This window comes from Symphalangus syndactylus, chromosome 8, assembly GCF_028878055.3.
Source record: "Symphalangus syndactylus isolate Jambi chromosome 8, NHGRI_mSymSyn1-v2.1_pri, whole genome shotgun sequence".
Classification (NCBI taxonomy): Eukaryota; Metazoa; Chordata; class Mammalia; order Primates; family Hylobatidae; genus Symphalangus; species Symphalangus syndactylus.
Genome location: NC_072430.2, coordinates 140,761,629 through 140,778,743, shown reverse-complemented (window position 1 = coordinate 140,778,743; position 17,115 = coordinate 140,761,629). Strand labels below are relative to the sequence as shown.

General features: G+C 47.0%; 1 protein-coding gene across 1 annotated transcript in view; it reads left to right on the top strand.

The window, feature by feature from the left end:
- The window catches only part of ASB18 (ankyrin repeat and SOCS box containing 18), a 69,589-nt gene that overhangs the window by 35,905 nt on the left and 16,569 nt on the right, over positions 1-17,115 (top strand). Inside the window, exon 4 of the mRNA XM_055287879.1 lies at positions 12,074-12,578. Coding sequence (XP_055143854.1) covers positions 12,074-12,578 — 505 coding nt within the window. The remainder of the gene's footprint in view (positions 1-12,073; positions 12,579-17,115) is intronic.

Below are 17,115 nucleotides of genomic sequence, written 5' to 3'. Positions count from 1 at the left end.
ACCTGTGCATGTGATGAGCACTGCACCGTTTCTGTCCTAGAAACTTTCTGGTAGAAATCCACCAGCCCACACTCTCAACCTCTATGCACACAAAATATTTGACATATTTCAGTCGGTTCTAATCCTTCCTTTCAGATGGCTCTTTCCACAGCTTAGGTAGTTTCCTCATGCCCACACACTAATTGGTATTGAGCTGAACAATCAAGGGGGCCCTCTGCAAAGTTCTTTCTGTGTGAAGCCTTCTCCTCTCCAGCACCGTACCCTACAAACTCCAGCTGTCCTGGTATCCCTGGACTTCCAGTGCCGTCTCCTCCACTCAAGAGAGCTCACCAGGCTCTGCTGGGGTCCCCTTCATAGAACCCTCAGCCTGAGAGCCCAGAGGCCCTTTGGGAGGTTGAGAAATCCAATGTTGCCAATCATATTGGGGAGTAAGTTCCAACCTTGTGACACATTTCTGTCCTTGGCTGCAGGCATTCTCCACTTTCCACCAGGAGGTTTTCTTTCCAATTATTCATTAGACATGGATTAATTTCTACCTTGCATTCACTTCCAATTTTTGTTCTTGACTCATCTGATAGATGATTTGCTGGGATGTAAAAAGGTGTCATCTTGTGAAAAAATTATAGAAATTCCATTTATTTTGAAATGCACAGCTCCAAGGTCAACCAATATTAACTCCATTCCTGCAAGCATTCAATCACCAGTTATTGAACCCTGTAAGGGGCTGAGGCTGGGCTGCATTAGACATAGTCCCTGCCCTCAAAATGCTTGCAGTTTCAGGGAAGAGGAAGGTAATGATATGGCAATGTGTCAAACATTAGACCAGAAATATGTCAAATATATTGTATGCATGGAGGTTGAGAATGGGGTGCTGGTGGATTTCTACCAGAAAGTTTCTAAGACAGAAAGAAGCATCAGCTTCATTAAAGGACATAAGCCAACCAAATCAATTGCAAAAGTCTTTCTACATACTAAGAAAAGAGGCAAAATTATTCAATTGTGTATTGATTGCATTAAAGTTTGATCACATTTTCATACTATACAATTTTATATCTACACATAGATATTTTACCACATTTGAGGCCCAGGTTGAATTCTAATTCCAACACTTACTAGCTGTGCAACACTGGACAAGTTATTTTTCTGTGTCTCTGTGTTCTCACTTGTAAAATAGGGATGATAATTGAGCCTACTACATAGGATGGTTATGAGAATTAAATGAATTACTGTAGCTGATTTGCTTAGAAGAGCACCTAGCGCATAGTAAGAATTACGCAGGTGCTGACTGCAATTGTTGGGGCCTCATGTCTAATCACTGTATTTCTTTTATGGGAATTGAAACTATATTTTACTATTTCAAATTCATTTGGGGGCTTGATGTTTCTTTCCTTTATCTCCATAGTTGTTGGTCATTTATGATTTACTTGCTATAATGTCTTTAGTCGAGAACATAACTCCCCATTATAACATGTTCCTATGGAAAATATAACCCATTTGATGATATTCCAAGTCAGGGTATTCATCATTCCTCCCTCCCTGCCTTGGCAAAATGCATGGCTATATTTATTAGTCTCTTGTTCAAAATTAAGTTCTTTAAATGCAACATAGTATCCTGCATTGGATCCTAAAACTGAACATGAACATTAGTGGGAAACATGGTAAAATCCAAATAAAGTCAACAGTTTGGTTAATAGTCTTGTACCATTGTTAATTTCTTAGTTTTGACAAATATACCATAATAATATTAGATATTAACTAATATTTAGATATTAGGGGAAGCTGGGTGAAGGGTATTCAGAAACTCTCTATGCTATCTTTGCAACTCCTCTGAAAATCTAAAATAATTTTAAAATAAAAGGTTTTTAAAAATCAAGTCTGCTTCATACCTTGGGCCCAACTCCTCTGCCACTTTAAAGGATCAGAAAAATATTGCTTCTTACTAAGAAATGAGAATGCAGCACCCAATCATAGCACAAAATAAACACAAAATGCTGTGAATCATTACAACACTGCTGAAGAGAAGCCAACAAGCTTACATTTCGACACCGTAAGGAGCTGAGGCCATATGCAGACCACCAGAGCTACTCAGCTTACATACTGAACAACAGAATCTAATATCCTGGCTTCCGTTGGTTTTACAAAAATCATACAGGCCCAGGCCATTGCTTAATAAGGACTTTTTAAATGTCTTTTTATTAAAGTGGGGATTTAAAAAATCTCTCTTCTTCCATCTTCCTCTTCTTCCTCCTCTTTCTTCTTTCTTGTTCCATTTTCTCTTCCCTGTGTTGCTCTATGGGAATCTTTCCCTTTGACTGTTTAATTTGACACTCTTGACTTATTTAAATCCGGATTATTGGGGGAAAGTTTAAGATAAGTGATGAATAAACCAGCATTTCAGGCAGAACTCTGTAACAGCTGACTTAGAATCCCTTCAATATCAATGATGACAATGGAATATGCTGGCAGGTCCCATTGAACACCTCTACAATAACACAGCCAACTACCTTGAAGGATAAAAAGTTAATAGATGTCGAAAGGGCCTGAGGTTTTGACCATGGCTTTTCAGCTCTAAAGAGTCCCCCTAAAGTCATACTCTGAGGAGGTCTGGCTTCGGGTAGTATAAACATTATCACTTTGACAAGAAAGAGCTACTTTCTCTGCACTCTTTTTAAACACAGTAGATTTTAGGTCATCCTTAATTTTTTTACCTCACAGTAGAGAGGGGGTCGCTGACCTACATACAGAGCCATTCCATTTTCTGACTCTTGATGACAATGGTCTCCACACCTAGGGACCCCGTTCTGCTCCATCCCCTTTTAGTTGGCAATTCACCATGGGCACAGGACTTTAAAACCTTTGAGTCTCTGAGTTCCTGGGATTAAAAAAAAAATTACCTGTGCTTCCTTCTAACCAGCAAGCTTCAGAATTCAGAATTCAACACACTGAAAGGGATATCAGAGCTTTAATCTAGGAGACTTTTGAAGAGATTTTCCCAAAAAGAAAAGTTACAGTAAAGTTACTGTGTTCACATTAGTAGCCTGCATGCCAGCCTCGCCCTATTTATTATCAGATTCCTCTCCATGACCTTTTTTTTATTCGAGATAATTAAAATAAGAAAAGAATGTGTTGGCACCCTATTCTTTTTCTTGTCTATAGCTGTCTTGATTTAAACAAAAGTGAGGATGACTTGCTTTCCTCATGGAACTTATTAATGAAAAGCATGCAAGTTTACTTTTTTGTCCCAGGTGTGCTAATTCAACTGAATGAAAAATAATTCATGTGGGCACAGTAGCTCCTGCCTGTAATCCCATCATTTTAGGAGGCCAAGGCTAGAGGATTGCTTGAGCCCAGGACTTTGAGACCAGCCTGGGCAACATAGTGAGACCCCATCTCTGCAAAAATTAGCAAGGCATGGTGGCACACAACTGTAGTCTCAGCTACTTGGGAGGCTGATTCTGGAGGATCACTTGAGCCCAGGAAGTCGAGGCTACAGTGAGTCATGATCACGTCACTGCACTCCAACCTGAGTGACAGAGTGAGACTCTGTCTTAAAAAAAAAAATTAAATTAAAAATGATTCATCAGCTGGAGTTGGATCCATAAAAGCAGCTAATTATCTTATGGGTGGGGGAACCCAGTAGTCTCCACCTAAGAACAGGAAGTTCACCTGCCTGAGATGCCAGGCTCACAGGCATTGATACATAATCCAGAAAACAATACATTCTTTCCACATCCCAGGTGAGTGACTGATTGGTTATTCAAGTAGAGAGGAGAAGAACATGGTCTTGTTCAATAGGATTTTAAGGCATCTTGAGGAATACTGAAGAATAAGATGTCAGAGAGAGGCGGCCCCCAATAGATGATTTAATGTTTGCAGAATGTCACACATTCCTGAGCATTTGCAAATGTCTTATTTCCTCTGAGCCTCTCAGGTCTGCAAGGCATGGTACACAGATTAGAAAACCGAGGCTCAGAGAGTCTGTGTTATGCCAGTAAGGTGGCACGGAATGGAAACCAGCAGAGCCAGGACCCAAAGCCAAAGATTGTGAGAACAATGCTAAAAGGTTTCCTCTCCTTTGTTAACCAAAGTTTTTTTTTTTCCCAAAAACTGTCTATAAATCAGGAAGTAGCTCCACTTATCTCTGGCCACCTCCCTCCAAACATGCTCTGTTAAAAGTGTGTCCCCTTCCCTTCCCCTCAGTGGCATCCCAGGCACATTCTTCAGCTTTCTGGTCACTTGGCAAGTCCCATTTTAATACCCAAAAGCCAGTCCAGGCCAAATCAAAACTTTACACTCTGGGCAAAAGCCTCAATCAGATACTTTATGAACAACATACAAATGGCCAATAAGCAAATGAAAAGGTGCTCAACATCATTAATCACCAAAGAAATGCAAATGAAACCACAAAGAAATATTCACCATTTCACATGCATTAGAATGGCTAAAAAAAAAAAAAAAAAACCTGACAACACCAAATGTTGACAAGATGAGGGAGCAACTAGAACTTTCATACATAGTTTTGGGTGGGTAAAATGATATCCCTTTGGAAAACTGTTTGGCAGTTTCTTACAAAGTTAAATACATACCTACCAGTAATTCCATTTTTAGGTGTTTACCTAAGAAAAATGGGAACATATGTCCCCAGAAGACTTATACAAAAACGTTCATAGAAGCTTTATTCATAATAGTCAAAAAATAGAAACATGCAAATGTCCATCAATATCAATGGGAAAATGGCTTAAAATTGTGGTATATCCATATAATTGAGTATGACTCAGCAATTTAAAAAAAGAATGAATTTCTCCATTCAGGCAACAATATGGATGAATGTGAACAGCATGATGCTGAGCAAAAGAGGCCAGATACAAAAAAGTGGAAAATTTTAGAAAATGCAAAACTAACCCACCGTGAGAAAAATCAGCACAGTGGTTGCCTATAGGGGTTATGACTGACTGGTGGTAAAGAGAAATTCCTGGCAAAATGGAAATATTCTACATCTTCATTGAGGTATTGGTTACATAGGTATATCCCTTTGTTGAAATTCATTCAATCGTGTTCTTAAGACCTATGCATTTCTGTGTGTGTACCTCACAGAAGTTATTGTATTAAAATACATATACATACCTACATGCGTGCAATGTTTCTTTCATCCAGTTTAAAGCTCCCCCCACCTCACCCCTATCCCTGTCTAAGAAGCTAGTAGAGTCTTTTCTTTTCCATTTCCTCCTTTTCTTTCCTCTCACTCTGATGCTACTGGGTCTTCCTCTTCATCTAGCATATTGGGATCAGGGGATGAGGGAGAGAAAGAAAAGTTATGCATGCCTTACAGAGGAAGGGACACCAATGAAGCTTCCAGAAAGTCAGATGCTGCTTAGTGGGCATGTGAGGTGTATTAGGCCATTCTTGCAGTGCTATAAAGAGATACTTGAGACTGGGGAAGTTGTAAGAAAAAAAGCTTAATTGGCTCACAGTTCTGCAGGCTGTACAGGAAGCATAATGCTGGGATCTACTTCTGGGGAGGCCTCAGGAAGCTTTTTACTCATGGCAGAAGGCAAACGGCAAGCAGGCACACCACATAGTGAAAGCAGGAACAGGGATGGGAGGTGCCACACCCCTTTTTTTGGAGACGGAGTCTTGCTCTGTCACCCAGGCTGGAGTGCCGTGGCCATCTCAGCTCACTGCAACCTCCACCTCCAGGGCTCACGTGATTCTCCTGCCTCAGCTTCCCAAGTAGCTGGGACTACAGGTGTGTGACACCACACCCATCTAATTTTTGTATTTTTAGTAGAGATAGGGTTTCACCATGTTAGCCAGGCTGGTCTCAAACTCCTGACCTCAGGTGATCCACACACCTCAGCCTCCCAAAGTGTTGGGATTACAGGCGTGAGCCACCACACCTGGCTGCCACACACTTTTAAACAGCCAGATCACCCATGAACTCGCTATCATGAGGAAAGCACCAAGGGGATGGTGCTAAACCATTCGTGAGACCTACCCCCATGATGAAAACACCTCCCACCAGGCCCCACCCCACCCCCAACATTGGGGATTACATTTCAACATGAGATTTTGGCAGCCATAAATATCCAAACTATATCATGGGGCAAACAGTGGAGCTGACTTTACAAATCTTGTTCACTAAATCATTTTTCAGTTTGCCAAGGTTCCACTTACAACGGGGAGAAAATTTACCCAACACATCATCATCCACTGCAATCATCCCACACTTCAGAAAAACATAAGATGGTTGGCAGCCATTGCTCCAAGGGAAACCATGATGATAGAAATGGCCAACCAGTTTCCTTCTCAGTCGCCCTCCTACCCTGAAAGATTTGTCTATTCACATCAGCCATTTCAATTGTAAACATTTATGCCTGATAGTCTCATAGCTTAGCATCCCGGGAGAGAGGGAGAGAGAAGAAAATACAGAACAGAAAGGGGGTGGATGGAAGATCCCCAAAGGAAAGCCTCAGCAGAAGGTCCAGGGAAATAAAGTGGAACTGCTCCTCCATCAAAGTCGTGGAGCCATGGCTTCCCCGTCCTTCATCGGAGTCATCTGGGGCATACAGCCACAGGAGGGAACCTTCCCGCAGCAGCTTCATTAGAAAACACGGCTCTGTTTTCCTCCCAAGGCTCTTCCCCAACCTTGCCCCCATAGGCTGGCACATGCCCAGCACCCACCCTGGGACCCAGCCTTCAGCTGCAGCTACCCTTCCCCTGGGACATGTCTCTAGCCCATCTGCCTCCGTGTCATCTCTGAGAAGGAAAAGCAGCAGTAACAGTAATTCAACAAGATGACCTCATAACACCCATTAGCCACACTGAACACACTGTGTAGTGCTCAACCCCTTCCGTCTGTCAGAAGGGATTCCAGCAGCAGTCACGTAAGGAGAACAGGAGAGGGAGCTCAGGATTGCCCAAGGACTCCGGCGACTTCCAGAGACAGATGCTGTATTAGTCCGTTTTCACGCTGCTGATAAAGACATACCTGAGACTGGGCAATTTACAAAAGAAAGAGGTTTATTGGACTTACTGTTCCATGTGGCTGGGGAGGTGGAAGGTGAAAGGCACGTCTTCCATGGCAGCAGCAAGAGAGAGAATGAGAAGCAAGCAAAAGGGGTTTCCCCATATCAAACCATCAGATCTCATGAGACTTATTCACTACCAAGAGAACAGTATGAAGGAAACCGCCCCCATGATTCAATTACCTTCCACCAGGTCCCACAACACGTGGGAATTATGGGAGTACAATTCAAGATGAGATTTGGGTGGGGACACAACCAAACCATATGAGATGTTTAACATTACCAACAAAATGTTCAGAAGCAATGTCCTTTTCCCCCCCACACACAAAAAAGGTGACGTTTGAGTCTTGAATGCAGCCTATTTTTAGCAGTTGTTTGTTGTTGTTGTTGTTGTTGTTGTTGTATTGCTCAGTCAGCATCATCTTTTGGTGGTTGTGGAGTCCTTGTATTCACCACTGGATAGTGGTGCCCAAACAGGGCACACTGACTGCAAGACCACCATCCTCTGCTGGGCCCTGCCCTTTAGACCACTGCTTAAACCTCAAAGATGAACTCCTCACCAAAAATGAGGGAGGATGCCATCTACTGTGCCAGGTAGCTGGGAGGACTGGGTGAGAACCAGTTACTGTGCCACCCCATAGAATGAGGTCCATGGGTCGCCTTGCCCTGCCTTCAATGTCCTGTTGGTGAGTCTGTCCAGGAATTCTTGTGGAGTGATAAGAAACACTTCTCCTTACCTCGAAAGGAGCATGGCACATGTTCTCTGCTTATTGAATGAATGCAAAGGTCAGTGATAACTTGTGGAAAATGCCTAGAACAGAACCTGCCTCACAGAAGGTGCTTAACAAATAAAACCAGTGAGAAGGGGCAGTGGAGGGGTGTGTGACTGACAGTTGGGAAGCCTCATGAAGCAATGAGACCTCTGCTTTGCCACTTCCTGCCTTATGCATGTCATTGGCCTTTTAAGCCTCAATTTCCCCAACTGTAAATTCCATCTACAATGCAAAGTTGTTGCAGGGACTAAAGATAAATAGTTGTTTTTTTTTTTAAAAAAAAAAGGCCAAGTACTAGGGAATCCAAAAGACCTTTCAGTTCAGAACCAGGAGGCAGAGAAGCAACATTTCCAGGGCTTTGAATAAAGAGGGTGATCAGGAGGCAGGGGAGATGAGAGAATGGAAGCCTGGACAGGCTCTGGCTGAGAGAAGAGGTATCTGGGCAGAGCGTGCAGGGAGCATGGAGGCTTGGCAGGCAGGTGAGACAGGTGGACGCAGGTCAGTGAGACAGGTGGGTAAAGGAAGGAGCAAACAGTGGGAGAGCCCAGGCTGAGGCCTCCAGGCCTTGTGCCCTGGGAGGGGACTAGGAAAAGCCAGCGCTTTGGGAAGGTGCTGGAGGGTGGACAGGAGGGTGTGCAAGGAGTGGCCAAAGTCCCACATCCCCCCACCCCATAGACATGAATTGGAATGACATTGATTCAACAGTCCTTGATGGGTTCATCTCTATTAACTCCTGCCCTTTGGCTCAAGTTACTTTTTCTTTCTGCTGTCAACCCTGGGCCCCTATAACAGCCTGTCATTGCAGTCATTATCGAAAACAGAGATGAGGGACCCAGAGATGAATGTGTTTATCCAAGTTGCTTCATATCAGAAGCTGTTGAGACAACATAGTGTCTCCTTAATCCTTGCAAGATAAAGTTGTTCTGACATCCTCAGATGGGAATTCTACCCTTAGATCCCAACAGTGATGTTCTACCCTGACCCCAGGCCTTTCTGACTTTTGCCTTTCTATCAGGACGGCAGGAAACCCACTCATAAAATCTTGCCTTGGAGTAAAAGGCTTAGCCAAGGCTGGGTCCCACACATAGACCTGCAAAGGCTTCAGGGATGCTTTCCCTACTGAGCTATTTCTTCTTCCACTGGTGACATTGATACAGAGAAGGCACTGAAATGACAAACAGTGAGCTTTCCCCACTGGGCCATTTCTTCCACTGGTGACATTGATAGGAGGGATTGAAATGATAGTGTTTCAAGGATGGGCCTGGGTCCTGGGGTCAGGTCTAAGAGGTCCCCACGATTGTTATCACTGAATAGCTCCCAGCCAGCCCAGCCCTCTCCTCTCCTCACCTTCTCATGGGCATTGCCATACATACGTTCCAAAATGCTGCTTATACCTAAACAGATTAATGGAAATTTCAAGCATATTCTGGGAACCTGGAAAGCCAAAGGGATATTCTTAGGATCCGTGAGCGTTGCTGGAGCAGGTAGGGATGGTTTTGTTATTAATAACCTCTGTCGTGGTTCTTGTATCAAACTGCACCCTGACTTATTTTGGAAAACTTGAAAAACGCATGCAGGCAAAAAGGAAACAGAAGCTCCCACTATGCCCATCATCCAGAGATAAACACACATTGCCCTCTAAATTTCTAGGTTTTTTGGCAGGGCACGGTGGCCCACGCCTGTAATCTCAACACTTTGAGAGGCCAAGGTAGGAGGATCACTTAAGCCCAGGAGTTTGAGAGCAGCCTAGGAAACATATCAAGACCCTGTCAATACAAAAATAAAACAAAAAAAAATTAGCCAAGCATGGGGGCACTCGGTTGTAGTCCCAGCTACTTGGGAGACTGAGGCAGAAGGATTGCTGGAGCCCAGAAGTTCAGGGCTGCAGTGAGCCATGATCGCACCACTGCACTCCAGGCTAGATGACAGAGCAAGATCCTGTCTCTAAAAAAATTAAATTAAAATTAAAATCAATTAAAAAATAAAATGAAAAATTTCTGGTTTCTTTTTTTTTTTTTTTTTTCCTTGAGACGGAGTCTCATTCTGTTGCCCAGGCTGGAGTGCAGTGGCACGATGTCGGCTCACTGCAAGCTCTGCCTCCCGGGTTCATGCCATTCTCCTGCCTCAGCCTCCCCAGTAGCTGGGACTACAGGCACCCGCCACCACACCAAGCTAATTTTTTGTATTTTTAGTAGAGACGGGGTTTCACCATGTTAGCCAGGATGGTCTCGATCTCCTGACCACGCGATCTGCCTGCCTCGGCCTCCCAAAGTGCTGGAATTACAGGCGTGAGCCACCACATCCGGCCAATTTCTGGTATTCTTCGTATACGCATAGATATATTTAAGCTTTTTCAAAATGGGACCTGATCTGTTCACATATCCACTGCAAATGTATTTCCATGCCATTAAATAGGCTCTCACACCTTCATTTTTAATGACTGCCACTGTGTACCAGCAGACATGCCCCAGTCAATTTGTTGTTTCTTTCCCATGCCTGTGGTTCTGCAACTTAAACCACTGCCCACTCTAAAAAAGTGCCAAGGTTCAGCCAATTAGAAGCTCTTCATTCAAAATGAAAAGAGCATCTGCAGCCCTCCAGAGGGTGGGCCAGTGTCCTTATTCCTCCGAAAGGTATCTGTGTTGCAAATAGCAGCCTGGCCATTAGCCAGCTAGGCTGTGCACGTGGAAAAGCCTGGCCATTAGCCAGCTATAGGCTGTGCACGTGGAAGAGGGGACTGGTCATATTTCCCTGTGGACTTCTTTAGAGAGGCTGAGCTGCTTAAAAAAATTTTTTTCTTTAAAAAGAAGAAAATGTTTTGTAATTGTTTGCAAGTACACACAGGCTCAGTGGCAAAACGAGAAGGAACCCTTGATTTCTAACCTCCTGCTGCACTGTTCAAAATTCCTCCCAGAGAAGCAAATAGGAAGCAAAGCGAAGCGCTCTGACTGTAAAATTTGCATCCTCCCTTAGCCAGTCCTGGTCCCAAAGGACTCCACATCAAACTGTACTTGTTTGTAAAGATCTTTCATTCAAGACAGACCACTTCTCAAGACACTGAGTAGGGGATGGCCACGGTCCCCTCCATTCAAGGGAACTGAGGATGCAGATGACGAGGTGACCACAGTGCTGCCCAGGAAAGGAACTGAAGCCAGGAAGGGTAGAGAGAAACGAGAGGTCCAGGGCTCAGGTCTCCACGGAGCAAAGATGGCAAGTAGGACCAACAGGCATTGGGGAGCTAGAGGACCGGGGCTGTAGTCTGAAGTCGGCATGTTTGCAGACTTCCAAGGCTGGAGCGGCCTTATCAATGGGAGCAGGTGACTGTGGGAGCAGGTGGCTGAAGTTGGGGGTGGGCTTGTGTTTTTCAGTGTCCATGAAGGACAAGGACCAGCGGAGGGCAGAGGGTCTGTATGACTGTCTTCCCGCTTCCAGGCTGGGGCACACTTCTCACCAGGCATCTGAGCCTAGGCTGAGCTGTTTAGAGTGCCCCCAGGGGATGGGAGAGGCTCTGAGGAAGCCTGGTGCCTGGGGTAGAAGACAGTCATGCTCCTGGAGGTAGCAGAAGGAAGACACTCACCTCTGGGGAAGACCGCAGGCTCCCATGGGGGTCTAGAAGCTCCTGGAGACCACTGGGGAATTCAGGTGCAGCCAATATCCAGTCTGTTCAAGCAGCACAGATAGGCTCACAACAGGGCCTAGTTGTGCTTCCCACCTAATGCTCCCTGGACTGTCTGAGGACAGGGAGGTGCCAGCCTGAGTCAGTGTCCTGAGGGATGGGGAAAGTCCCTTCGTGGTGCAAGGCAAGGCTTGCCTCACACCCTCACAAAGCTGAGCGGTTTCCAGAAGGGCTCAGTGGGGGCCAGGAAAGAGTCTGACCCCCAAGGGCCTCTCCCTAGAACTGTGACTGCCAAACACTTAACCTCCAGATGTGACAAAGAGCCCAGGTAACCAGTGCATGGAGCACTGTCATTTGAACCACATCACCTTCCCAGGAAGCTCCAAGCAGTTAAAATTTCCTTATAAATTGTAACTCTGCACGTGGATTCTTATGGCATGTCCTTGGCTATTTACACCACTCAGGAGCTGGTTTTGCCATAATCTTTTTTTTTTTTTTTTTTTTTCCAGTTTAGTTTGAACTCCTGACGCCTTGGTATGGGAGAGCAGAGCATGTCTTTTCATTCAGAGGTCACTTGATATTTTGCAGCAGCAGGCCGGGGGTGGAAGGGTGCGGGCGTCCTGCCGGGCGCCCGAGTGACAGGCCCTGGCCTCCCACAGGTGCGCGCAAGCGCTGCTGGAGCACGGGGCCTCGGTGCAGCGCGTGGGCGGCACGGGCCGGGACACGCCGCTGCACGTGGCGGCGCAGCGCGGCCTGGACGAGCACGCGCGCCTCTACCTGGGCCGCGGGGCGCACGTGGACGCGAGGAACGGCCGCGGGGAGACGGCTCTGAGCGCGGCCTGCGGGGCGGCGCGGAGGCCCGACGAGCACGGGCGCTGCGTGCGCCTGTGCGCGCTGCTGCTGCGGCGCGGGGCGGAGGCGGACGCGCGCGACGAAGACGAGCGCAGTCCGCTGCACAAGGCCTGCGGCCACGCGAGCTACAGCCTGGCGCGCCTCCTACTGCGGCATGGCGCCGACGCGGGCGCGCTCGACTATGGCGGGGCCTCGCCGCTGGGCCGCGTGCTGCAGACCGCATCCTGCGCTCTCCAGGCCTCACCGCAGCGCACGGTGCAGGCGCTGCTCAACCACGGCTCGCCCACCGTGTGGCCCGACGCCTTCCCCAAGGTAAGGCAGGATCCAGACGGGCTGGCACGTGCCCTGGAATTTTGCCACTTAGTGACCGGCCTGGGAGCTGGGTTGCATGCGGCACTCTCAAAGTGTAATGGCCCAGGCACCCCTGGGGACTTGTGAAAATGCAGAATCTGCTCTGCCGGTCTGGGGTGGGAGAGCCTGCATTGCTAACAAGCTCCTGGGTGTGGCCTAGACTGCTGGTCCTGGGACCCCATTTTGAGGAACAGGGGCCTAGAAGCCTTCTGGTTAGAGCCACGAGACAATTAAGGGGTTGCATGTCAAGAATGCATCCTTTCCAAGTAGTCACCTGGGGACGGACGCCAGGCACTTATTTCGATGATGCAGTCAGAGCGCAAAATATTTTGGCAGCTCATCGTCAGTGTAATTTTCAGAACGATGAAAATCAGTCTCTTGCCATATCTGGCATTTGATCTGAAACAAAATTACCCAATCTGATCATCCACCTTGTTAATGAGAGCGCTTTGTACATTTGCAGACTTCTCTCATTCGGTCCTCACCACATTGCAGTGAAACACGAGAGGCAGGTGATATTCTCCCTCTACCTGGGGTTCCCTGCCCAAGTCACTGCAGTGTTGGGACCTCACCCCCATTCTGCTGGCTCACCCTTGCAGACTTGACTCTGAACAACTCATCCTTGTTCCACCCGTCAGATCTACCCTGAAATAATAATGATAAAGAATAAAGATTTCTCACCTCAGAAAATACCCAAAAGACTGAAAATGTTTCCAAAATATCGGTTGGAGTAAGAGGTTGTCCTCCCCCAAAAGACTTCATTGAAGGGAAGTCATTCCATTAGATGTAAAACCCGGGTGTGTTTAATTTAAAAATTATCTCCATCAACCAAGACTCATCACTCATAGACATAAGACGTATTTTGGCCTGATTAGTTTTGAACAAATAGCTGAAAAGCTAATATTCAAAAGTACAGTGTTCTCAGTGGTCTGAACCATCGAGAAGTGAGATTCACTCATTTCTCTCAAATGCTAACTTTCCATTATAGATGCGTTCAGAGTAGAATGTGCCTCTGAAAGGTTAGAAAATCCCCCGAGACAATTCCCCTAGTGTTTCCTCACTTGACAAACAGGATGGCACTTTCCCGATGCTGCCTCACCCCCTCTTTGGGTAATTGTCTTGTGGTGCCCCACTAATGCAATGATTTCAATATAGTGGACTCCTGAAAGGGAAGAAATGCTAGTATTTCTATGTTCTGTGACAGCTACCTTGTATATTTATAATTTACATTTTAATGTTTCCCATCATTAGCAGGCTTAGTTCATCAACTTATAACATGGAAACAAGACTCACTGCCCTTCCCATGCACATTGTGTCTGCATTAAACCGACACACACTTCAACCCTTGTCATATGAAACTGCATAAAGAATGAAAAGAGGCCCGGCATGGTGACTCACACCTGTAATCCTAGCGCTTTGGGAGGCTGAGGCAGGAGGATCACTTGAGTCCAGGAGTTTAAGACCAGCCTGGGCAACATAGCAAGACCCTATCTCTACAAAAAAATTTTTTTTAAAAATTAGCTGGGCCTGGTGGCATGCACCTGTAGTCTCAGCTACTCAGGAGGCTGAGGCAGGAGGATTACCTAAACCCAGGATGTGGAGGCTGCAGTGAGCTGTGATAGCAACACTACACTCCAGCCTGGGTGATAGAGCAAGACTCTGTCTCCAAAAAAAGGAATGAAAAGAGAAAACAAAGTTTACAGGATGGGCCACAAGGGGAAAATATCTGCGGCAATTTTTTTTTCTGACTTACTTACCCAGGAAAGAATGGGGCAATTTATTTTAAAGAAAAAAAAAAGGAGTAAATATATTTCAGTAGCGACTAGAAGTAATCCTTTGTTAGCCTTGAAATTATTTCAATTTCAGTGATCTCTGACCAGGCTTTCAAGTCCTAGGGGCAGTCCCACAGGCATCATTTCTTGGAACAGGACCTCTGACCCCTGGACTCTGTTTCCAAGGCTGTAGAAATTACGCTGCCTTGACTAGAGATGCAGGACAAAGCACAGCACCTCCTCTCTAGGTGCTCAGGGGCTCTGTTCTGGGATGGGATCCCCAGTACTATGTCAGCCACACAGAAATGGGGTCAGTCAGTGGTGCAACTCATCCTCCATTCAGGTTGGGGGTAGGTTTAGATTTGGGGGACAGTTTGTTGTACCTGGGGGCCAAAAAGCCATGGGAAGTGCTTGACAAGGAATCTTGTCAGTTCCCACCCATCCTGGAAGGAACTGGAGTTTTCTTGAGAAATCTTAATACCTTGAGGCTTTCACCAAAAAGCATTGCCCACCGCTGACTCCCTGAACATGGTGCCTGTAAACACAGACCTTCCATCAGTGTTTGTTGAATGAATGAAAGGGATTCCAGCCACTCCAGGCTCATGGCCTGCATTAAATCTTTGGAAATAAGGATTCCACCTTTTTGCCCTGGGATTCCCCCAAACCTCCAGTGGGTACCCCTACACCTGGCCAGGAGAGGATGGTGGATGAGGATGCATTCACCATGCTGAGAATCCCCTACGCAAAGGCAGCAGTGCCTGTAATGTTCTAGCCTGGTCCCCACAACCGAAGCAAAACACTGTGGAAAGCTAGAGGCAGCCTCTTCCTCCACCCAGTCTCCCTGCAGTCACTCCTCCAGGGACGGCATCTAATCATGTGCGACATCAAAGCAACAGACGCAACAGACGCTGCAGCCAGCCACAAAGATGCTGGGCAGGCACCACACGGGCGCCATGGCGAGGTGAGCGCAGAGCCACCAGCACTGTCACAGGGCAAGCCGTCCGTGGGCAGCAGCCGTACTGTGAATAGATGTAAAGAGACACCCATGGAGTGCAGAATTACCGAGGCAAAAGGTTTCACAGCGAGCTCATGACATAAATCACAGCTCCCCATACCCAGACAAAGGCACCATCGTCGCGGCAGGCGGACACAGGGCATCCTTCTGAGCCGGCGCAGTGCTCTGCAGTGAGAATCAAAGCGGTGTCACGGCTTCGGAAGCCCACATGTTGACAGTGCCAGGCCTTTCTGCCCGGCTGACCGCTAGTTAACACTGGGAGCAGGGACAGGGCGCCAAGGGCAGGCATAGGGGGCAGGCTGTGGATTCTGGCAGGTTTGGATTCTGGAAGGTGTCAGGACAGGCTGGGGCTGGGCCTGTTGGACAGCAGGCAGGAAGGCAGAGAAGCACACACAGACGTGGACCAGAACTTGTTTGGCACCTGCCACAGGTGACTTTGTGGGCTGGATGCTTGGTCTGGATAAAAGGCTGCGCTCAGGGGTCTCTCTCCTTCAGCCTCTCCTTACCTGGAAGACGAATTTGTGAAACAGTCATGAAGTCCCATGTGATCTTTCTCCAAGGAAGCACTACTTTGCTCTTCTCGCCTCTTTGAGGAGCACATTTCTGGTTTGACCCCAGAAAATGATGGAGCATCAAAGCGTGTGGGAAGATGTAAGTCCAGCCCTGCTCCAAGATGGGACACAGAGCTGACAGTAGCAGCACCCAGCCAGGGCTCAAACCCCTGCCCTCCGCTGCGTCCTTCACAGGTGTTCATTTGGGAACCTCCTTGATTCACCGCTCAGTTTACGTAGCCAGCTTTATTTGTCCCTGGATGTCACCTGACACCCGTCCATGCATACTTTTCATTTGCAGTCAGCATGCGTGGCCAGCACATTCCAGCCCCTCCTATGCTGTCTCCTATTTTGTGCTATTTCCCAAAGGCCTTCTGTTTCATGTGGTGCAGAGGCCAGCAGCAGCCGGGAAAACGCACCTGCAGGTGGCTGTAAAGAGTTCAGACTCTCACCTGGCAGAGGAGATGCCATGATCACAAAGGTGGTTTTCTCAGGGTGAGACTTATGGATTGCATTCTGGGTCTGATGACCCGCACGGTTTTCCCAGATATGAGAAACTCATAGATGCAGAAACTGCATGATTTGTGGTTGAGAGGGACTGCATTTCCACTTTCCCCTGTGTAAAAATGAAATACTAATAATACTTCAGACTCAAACTTGTCCGCCAGTCGGGGAAGTGCAGGGACTACACCAGTAATGAAGGATTTCCCCCAAGTCATGTAGGCATCAGCTATGCTTCCTACGGGCATCCCTTTAGTACTTATGTATTCATTCAACAAACGTTTTGGGGGAACTTGGGTGCTTGGTACTGGAGTCACGGTCAGGAGCAGGAGCCTATGTATTTCCCACCCTGGTGGAGCTGCCTGTCACTTGGATCAGACAATTACACACACCAAGGTGAAGTTGCCGTGGTGAGAAGTGCTGCAAAGCCGAGGCTCACCTCGCCTTGAAAGCACAGAACGGGTTTCACCTGGCTGGGGGGCGGGGTCCAAGGCTCCCTCAAGTGTGTGATGAGTGAGCCGAGATCTGAAGGCTGAAGGCTTATCTGTGTGAAGCGGGGGACAAACACTCTAGACAGACGTTCTGGGCAAACGTCCTGGAGCAGGACAGGCACGGTAATGTGTGCAGTTGGAAAAATGAGCCAGTCGTTGGAGAGGAAA